The sequence below is a fragment of the Cydia pomonella genome, chromosome 14 (assembly GCF_033807575.1).
Source record: "Cydia pomonella isolate Wapato2018A chromosome 14, ilCydPomo1, whole genome shotgun sequence".
Lineage (NCBI taxonomy): Eukaryota > Metazoa > Arthropoda > Insecta > Lepidoptera > Tortricidae > Cydia > Cydia pomonella.
The window spans coordinates 7,046,685-7,056,027 of record NC_084716.1 but is presented as its reverse complement, the minus strand read 5'-3'; the positions used below and the strand labels follow the sequence as shown (position 1 = coordinate 7,056,027).

The 9,343-nt window shown below is 43.2% G+C and overlaps 1 protein-coding gene across 1 annotated transcript; it reads left to right on the top strand.

The window, feature by feature from the left end:
- Window positions 1-5,441: 5,441 nt before the first annotated feature.
- Window positions 5,442-6,448, top strand: LOC133524827 (uncharacterized). Its single transcript, XM_061860979.1, has 2 exons — window positions 5,442-5,524; window positions 5,695-6,448. Exons 1-2 carry the CDS (start codon window positions 5,494-5,496, stop codon window positions 6,336-6,338), a joined length of 675 nt encoding a protein of 224 aa, XP_061716963.1. The 5' UTR covers window positions 5,442-5,493; the 3' UTR covers window positions 6,339-6,448.
- The last annotated feature ends 2,895 nt before the right edge of the window (window positions 6,449-9,343 follow it).

Genomic DNA, 9,343 nt, shown 5'->3' with positions numbered 1-9,343 from the left:
TCTTTTATGACCTTAACATAGTCGACCGGCTGCGGGTATATCCTTCCCAGGAAATACGCTGGGAATACGTCGACGGTACTCTCTACGTATTTTTTTATGTCCTCCTCCGTAACGTGGGGTACGCTCGCCACCGCGAATTGAACTATGAGCCGCTCTGGCCTTATTATAGCATCCACAACTTCGGACACTGCCACCTGTTTCTTTATGAATGCCGCTTTATGGGGGGTCATTTTGAACTCATGTTTAGGATCGCATGATGGGTACCCAATTATACGATTCTGAACTATCGTGTTACGGGCAGCACCTAGAATCCGGAACAGGATCTCTATATAGGTCCCCCTGAATCTACTGTGGTGCTGCGTCTGCGCGTATACAAATCGTAAGCACTCGGCGTAATTTGGGGGTACACTGAGCTGCTGAAATTTTCTCTAAAGGGAGTTCAAAGTCAAGGGGCAGCTCCGTGACACGGATCAATTTTGTTGGTTCTTCCTCCACGGCCCCTGTCAAGAACGGCCGGATAAATTCGGCGTCGTATCTTTGGGGGTTGTCCTCAACCTAGCAGTATAACATTTGTTTCACTACGTAAACTCTGTTAATATCAGATCTGTGTAACAACCCCCTTGGACACAACGACACCGCCGATTCCAGTCGATTCATAAAATCGACCCCCGTGCTTTGCACAAACTCTGCCCAGTTTCCTATTTCCACGAGGCAATGGTTTTGGACCATCATCCTAACCAGTGCCCCGATGGAGTTCTCCGCCTCAGAGTCAATTTCGAAAAACTGTGTGGCGGGGATGTCTTCGCCTTCAAATTCTGAGACAATCTCAATACGTAAATGCCCGGCACATTTTTGAGCATCTACGAATTGTCTGAGTTGGTTCATCGACGCTCGAGCACGGTGTCCCAGTTGCGAGTTACCTGGGTAACCCCGAGCCAGCACGTAACCAAAGAGGGACGCTTGGTCATCATGAGATGGGATTAAGTGGCTGCTGGTTGTCTTGTACGCTTGCACATACGAGACACCAGGGAATGCGGCCGACTTTTTTACACCGCTAAAGGTACCGTGCCACGCCATATGGTATTTTTTATATACCACCATACGTCCCTCATTTTTCCCGAGCATTTTTTTTACTTAATTAATGTCTAGTAGAACCGTGGAATTCAGCAAGGCTGGGTCTACTGTTGCACCAGTATGTAGCTGCACAAACTCAAGGCTCGTGCTTGAAAGGTTGCACGTTGTTGCCAACCTTTGTTGTTGTTGTCAAGCACTGCATGCGGTGGATCCTTAATCCCGTGCTCAAATACGTAATAATACGTTGCTTGAATATTCAAGCATGACCTCATATTTTCTACTGTTCTAAAGTAGGACAATGACATTCTAAAGGTTTAAAAGCGGGATCGGTTACGGTTTTCTTACAATAAGATACCTATTTTTCAGTTTCATACAAAAAAAAACACATTTTATTTTTTTGTGCTTAAAATAAGCCACATTTTGAAAAATTTTATATAACATTTTTTATTTCTCATATCATTTTCAACCGAAGAGCATTTTTTAAAATAGGATTTTTGGTAAAAAAATGCGAATGTCCATTTTTTATTCATTTAATTTTTATGATATAATATGATATGATATGTTAGATTTTTTTTTTTTCGGTAAATACAAAAAAAAAGCGTGTTATCATTCTCTAATTTTAAAAGTGACAGGGGGGGACAGGCGTCTGGGCGGCGGAGGGCCCAAGCATCTGTGCGGGGGAGGGCACAGGCATCTAGATGGCGGAGGGCCCAGGCATCTGTGCGGGGGTGGGCACCGGCATCTGGGCGGCGGAGGGCCCAGGAATTTTAAAATATTTTGCCAAAGTGGCTTGCGTGCTGGGTGGCGGCGGCGGTCGCGGCGGCGGTGTCGGTGGCAGCGATGGCGACGGCATTAAATCCACCAGTTTGGGGCGTTTTACCGGCAGCTCGGCGATATTAAAGGGATTTTTGCTCCGAGGAGCTGGAGCTGATGCCGTGGGCGTCATGGGCGATTTTTGGCTTAATTGACGATAAGACGCCACCAACTCAGCCAGAGCTGGATATCGTCTTCGGCCTCGACAGCCGCCGGTAATAGTTCTGATTCTGTGCCCTCGGTCTGTGGGCTTTTCGCCATGAATTTCTTTTTGAATGGTTTCAAGTTCATCTTTTGTACAAGTACCGTTGACGTCAACTTATTTTGGTCGACTTTGTTAAGGTCTTTTATGACCTTAACATAGTCGACCAGCTGCGGGTATATCCTTCCCAGGAAATACGCTGGGAATACGTCGACGGTACTCTCTACGTATTTTTTTATGTCCTCCTCTGTAACGTGGGGTACGCTCGCCACCGCGAATTGAACTATGAGCCGCTCTGGCCTTATTATAGCATCCACAACTTCGGACACTGCCACCTGTTTCTTTATGAATGCCGCTTTATGGGGGGTCATTTTGAACTCATGTTTAGGATCGCATGATGGGTACCCAATTATACGATCCTGAACTATCGTGTTACGGGCAGCACCTAGAATCCGGAACAGGATCTCTATATGTATAGGTCCCCCTGAATCTACTGTGGTGCTGCGTCTGCGCGTATACAAATCGTAAGCACTCGGCGTAATTTGGGGGTACACTGAGCTGCTGAAATTTTCTCTAAAGGGAGTTCAAAGTCAAGGGGCAGCTCCGTGACACGGATCAATTTTGTTGGTTCGTCCTCCACGGCCCCTGTCAAGAACGGCCGGATAAATTCGGCGTCGTATCTTTGGGGGTTGTCCTCAACCTAGCAGTATAACATTTGTTTCACTACGTAAACTCTGTTAATATCAGATCTGTGTAACAACCCCCTTGGACACAACGACACCGCCGCTTCCAGTCGATTCATAAAATCGACCCCCGTGCCTTGCACAAACTCTGCCCAGTTTCCTATTTCCACGAGGCAATGGTTTTGGACCATCATCCTAACCAGTGCCCCGATGGAGTTCTCCGCCTCAGAGTCAATTTCGAAAAACTGTGTGGCGGGGATGTGTTCGCCTTCAAATTCTGAGACAATCTCAATACGTAAATGCGCGGCACATTTTTGAGCATCTACGAATTGTCTGAGTTGGTTCATCGACGCTCGAGCACGGTGTCCCAGTTGAGAGTTACCTGGGTAACCCCGAGCCAGCACGTAACCAAAGAGGGACGCTTGGTCATCATGAGATGGGATTAAGTGGCTGCTGGTTGTCTCGTACGCTTGCACATACGAGACACCAGGGAATGCGGCCGACTTTTTTACACCGCTAAAGGTACCGTGCCACGCCATATGGTATTTTTTATATACCACAATACGTCCCTCATTTTTCCCCAGCATTTTTTTTACTTAATTAATGTCTAGTAGAACCGTGGAATTCAGCAAGGCTGGGTCTACTGTTGCACCAGTATGTAGCTGCACAAACTCAAGGCTCGTGCTTGAAAGGTTGCACGTTGTTGCCAACCTTTGTTGTTGTTGTCAAGCACTGCATGCGGTGGATCCTTAATCCCGTGCTCAAATACGTAATAATACGTTGCTTGAATATTCAAGCATGACCTCATATTTTCTACTGTTCTAAAGTAGGACAATAACATTCTAAAGGTTTAAATGAAAAAAAATGCGAATGTCCATTTTTTATTCATTTCGATCCACTGTGCGGTATAGGCTAGTTTGGATTAAAGCCACGTATTCATTGTAAACATTTGTTGAGCAACGGTTGATCAATTTTTTTGATGAAATGGCACAGTCATGGTGTGCGTTTGTGTGTGTATGGGTGTGTGCGTGTGTCTGTGTGTGTGTGTGTGTGTGTGTGTGTGGGCGCGTGACCGCGAGTGTAGTATGGAGCCTATTGTCATTCCTATTGACAACCTGGCAGCAGTCAATGTCACAACCGATATTGAATCTTATGTGGCCATTGGTCGGACCCTAGACCTGGTAAAACCCGGAGTTCGAACCCAAATTTTCGCAAATGACCGCTTCTTCTATGAATGTCGCGACATATTCCCAGCGTATTTCCTGGGAAGGATATACCCGCAGCCGGTCGACTATGTTAAGGTCATAAAAGACCTTAACAAAGTCGACCAAAATAAGTTGACGTCAACGGTACTTGTACAAAAGATGAACTTGAAACCATTCAAAAAGAAATTCATGGCGGAAAGCCCACAGACCGAGGGCACAGAATCAGAACTATTACCGGCGGCTGTCGAGGCCGAAGACGATCCAGCTCTGGCTGAGTTGGTGACGTCTTATCGTGCGTCATGGGCGATTTTTGGCTTAATTGACGATAAGACGCCACCAACTCAGCCAGAGCTGGATATCGTCTTCGGCCTCGACAGCCGCCGGTAATAGTTCTGATTCTGTGCCCTCGGTCTGTGGGCTTTCCGCCATGAATTTCTTTTTGAATGGTTTCAAGTTCATCTTTTGTACAAGTACCGTTGACGTCAACTTATTTTGGTCGACTTTGTTAAGGTCTTTTATGACCTTAACATAGTCGACCGGCTGCGGGTATATCCTTCCCAGGAAATACGCTGGGAATATGTCGCGACATTCATAGAAGAAGCGGTCATTTGCGAAAATTTGGGTTCGAACTCCGGGTTTTACCAGGTCTAGGGTCCGACCAATGGCCACATAAGATTCAATATCGGTTGTGACATTGACTGCTGCCAGGTTGTCAATAGGAATGACAATAGGCTCCATACTACACTCGCGGTCACGCGCCCACACACACACACACACACACACACACAGACACACGCACACACCCATACACACACAAACGCACACCATGACTGTGCCATTTCATCAAAAAAATTGATCAACAGTAGGGAGGATATGCCGATTCCAGCTCACTTTAGGTATTTATCTCCCCCTCCCCCCCTCACCCCCCTCACCCCCCCTCACCCCCCCCTCACCCCCCCCCCCTTCCTCCCTCACCCCCCCCCCAACCCCCCTCTCCCCCTCCCCCCTCCCCCCCCCCTCCCCCCCTCTCTCACTCCCCCCTCACCCCTCACTCCCCCTCCCCCCTCACCCCCCCCTCTCCCCCTCCCCCCTCTCCCCCCTCCCCCGCACCCCTCACCCCCTCCCCCCTCACCCCCCTCCCCCCCCTCCCCCACCTTCCCCGCCGCCGCCTCCCCGCCCTCCCCCCCCGCCCCCCTCCCCGCCGCTGCCCCTGGCCTGCGCCACTTGGTAGTTCGGCAAAGATCCGTTAGATGGCGCCACTAGCCCTACATACTACATATACATATATTTATATTTTAATTATTACAAAATAATGTAGTTTCGTTTCCTGTACGATAACTCAACAAACATATCTTTTCCTCTTTTCATAGAGTTCATGAGAACCGTTTCACACGTTTCTTTACCACATGCGCCCCGCCCGTCTACACCCCACCCCTCCACTGAATTTTTATGCTATAAAAGAGCATGTTGAACCATATTCCCACTACAGTGTCACAACGAATATTGCGTTGAAATCATGGATCCGCAAGCTTCATCACATACCAAATGTAAGTATAGTTGTATTATACTCACATTAACATTTGAGTATTTCACCTCTGTTCTGTCTGTGTAGTTTAAATAATCTATCACTTTCGACCTATCCCTTATGTTCTCAATTAGGAACACTTGCTGACTTTTAATATAAATAATAACAATATTTTTATTATATTTTCCCCAGCCGACAACAATACCATCACCACTTGGTGCTGCCAGTGCTGGTTGTCCACCACCACAAGCGGCGGCGGCGGCGGCTGTGACGGTGGCTGTAGCAGCTCCACTTCGCAATCGTCACCCGGACCACAACCGATGGCAACAGCAAAGGCACTGTTAAAACAAGACGATGGGGACAAGGGAAAAACAAACTGCCTAGAGAGCGCTTCTGAGAGCGATACGAGCGATGAAATGAAATCTTTTTATCAAGGATGTAAAAGCAAGTGGATAAAAGCGTTCCAGAACAATACTCTGATTAATAGATGGCGCCTCCCCATGCCATTTCACACATTTAGAGCGGAAGTAGCGAGATTGTTAAAACGATTGTATATCGAAGGTCACCATGACGATTGTCATATTTACCAGTTAATTGTAATGTGGGACGATTTAAACGATGACGTAGAAGAGATAGTGGGAGATGCTCAAATCAACTATCAAGACTGGATTGCGTTATTAGGTGGCGTTACAGCGGAACTATTTTCACGCGTGGTGTTCAATACTAAATCTTTTAATTATTTAATCAATGTAATATTTTGTGTGCTAGGTCCAAACATAATAGCTTCCGGTGATTATGAATGTGAACCTAAATGTAAGAATGCTCGTACATATTAAGGTGATGATGCATTTATTCCTTGTCATTGTTTAATTTTAAATTGTTAGCTCGCTGCGAATGTAAATGTTTTAATGTACACGTATTAATAATAAATTCATATTACTGAATATAGGAATGTTTTATTGAGTGAAACCTCATTGATTTGGAGTAAATGAATATTTATTGAGTAAAATAGTTACACAATGTTATCTTTTTCTATCCAACTTTTTTCATTTAAGCCAAGCCATTTTACATACACTTTATTTCCACGACGCTTTAAAACTTTTTCCACTAGATAAATGTCATTGTGTTTAGTTTTCTGCAACTCTTGTTCATAAAAACATCCAGAGATGGGTTGGTGATTAGCGTCTTGAAGTAAATATGTCACTGGATTAGTAGTTTGCACTTTAGTTATTGTAAATATTTCCGTAGTCCAATTGCCGGTGTAGCCTTTGGCGAAAGTGGATTTATATTTACTAATTCTCACATGTTGACCGACCTTGAACTTGGCACGTGGTTTGACTTTAATGTGATTGTAGACTTTATGTAACAACTGTTTAGAGTTGTTTTTATTCACACTCGCCGGTGCCATACCGATAGTACGATGCAGTTTGTTATTGTAATATTGTTCCACTTCACTTGTCAGCTGTATCCATTTGTAGGAACCATTCATGCTAAATTGTTTCCAAATCCAATGTTTTAAGGTTCTAATTAGCCTTTCTACTATGGAAGCTTTCATGACACTATAGGTAGAGTAGTGATTGATATGATGATGTTTCATGAGCGATATAAATTTGACATTGAAAAACTCTTTTCCATCATCTGATTGAATATTCTTGGGCTTTCTCCCGTTTTCACTCAAAATTCTGCTCATTGCCTTTGTAACATCTTCAGCGCTCTTAGACTTTAGCGGTTGCATCCAAGCGTATTTGGAAAAGGTATCGATACACACTAGAATGTACTTGTAGTTGTTATTATCCTTGGAGTACTTTTGCATATCAATTAGATCAATCTGCCATGTGTCATCGAGCCCCCTCTGAATGAATCGACGACGTGGAAATGTTTTTCTCGCATACCTGTGTATCTCGTTGACCACTTGAGCTTTACTCATTTTTCTTCAATCGCTTTCCTGGAGCTATTGCCGTTGCTGATGGTGTTTGGGCTGGTTGTGGTGCGTGTGTTTGTGTAGTAATTCTAGCTGATAATTGTTCAACCTTTACCCGTAAATCTTTTATATCTTTAATATTTGCCTTTAGCTTTGTGTTTAAAAATACTACTTGTTCATCCAATTCAGCCCTACAAATAGCATCAGTTTTAAGAAAAGATTTATGAATTCCTGCCACCCGTCTATTTTCAAAATTTACTAAATCTCGTTCCACTTTCAAGTCGTCACGGATTGTAGACTCGCTACCCAAGTATTGTCCAAACTTGTTAAGAGGCATTGTGAAAGTGAACGATGGGGGAGGCCTCATCGGTATTTATAACAAGGTAGCAAGGGGGGAGAGGCTTAGTTACAAAACATGTCTGTTTTATTAGATAACAGCTCAGAACAGGTTTAAAAACAGCTAACAGAAGAGGGTCTGTTTTCTTACTTTAAAATTATACCGCTCTCAGTCAGTTCCTCAACGATTGCATTGATCTCGTTCAAATGAGAGGTGTTGCCAGCATTCTGTGATGCTATCAAAAGCTGTAAACGGCTCACCAGTTCGTTGGGATCATCCCAATAGATATAATCAGTTTTAGGATAAAAAGTTTTAGTTGTTAATACATCTCTTCTACCAGAGTTCAAACATCCACCTTCTTTATGTTTCTTTGATTCTTGTGGTTGTTTAATGTAACATTGATATTTTACACTTCTATCTCCACTCAATTGGCCGTTTGGCGAGAATCCTCTACGATGAGCGTTTGTAATGTCTAAAATATTATTGTAATCCTCTACATCTTTTCTCAAAACTATATTCTTGTTTGGTATTCTTTTAAAGATAAGTTCCAACAGTCCAGGAGTTAGGTTGAATCGTGAATCTTTAATATGTAACACGTCATCAATGATTTTAACCCGACTATTACCAATATGCATTTTATTATCCTTGAGATAAACACCAAATGGTATTTTTGATGTTTTTAAAAGATGTTTCATATATTTATTTTGTAGATCATCAATACTACTATTACCACTACCACCACCACCTTCATCAAATTCAAGAGCCGACTTCATATCTTCAGCATCGCTAAACTCTTCATCTCCCTCTGTTTTTCTTTCATCATCATCATCATCATTATCAGCATCATCATTAGAATCATCTTCATCATCATCATCATCAGCAGCATCATCAAACTGTTGTGTTTTTGTAAAAAGATTATTACTCCACTTAATCAGTTTACTATTAGGTTCTTCGGTTTTAATCAGATATTTCCTTTTACGTGAATGTTTTGACAATGGTGTGGAGGTCTTTATCAAAGGGAGCTGGGGGTTATTCATTACTGCTGGTTTAGCATTGTCATCATTATTATTATTACCTTTAGATTCTAAAGCTTTAGTCATTAAAACATTGAGCGGTTTTGTAATTGGTTCAAAGGTTTGAGCTAGCGAAGTGTCAAGCAAAGTTTTATCTGCTCGCAACGCTTTTACTTTTCTCTTTACACTCTCAATGGAATCTACGAGTTTCCGTTTCAACTTTTTATTACCAAACATATTTTATTTTATAGTGTATGTGCTGATGCTGCTTTTGCTGCTGCTGCTGCTTTTGGTACGGCCGATGCTAATATGTTGATAGGATATAAATTAAACGACGTTGTTCTTCAGTAGCTGACAACATAAAACTGATAATAAACCGGAGATGACACTAAATTTTATACAATAATGAAAACGTCAAATCCTTTACGATATCGACCCTTATTAATGTCTCTCTCCTTGTCGATTGTTAAAAAAGTGTACTTTTTCTGCCAACACTCGCGACAAATTTCCTTAAACTTTTCCCAACCCATATCGGTATTCACGTGATCGTCATAGGCATGTTTTAAATTC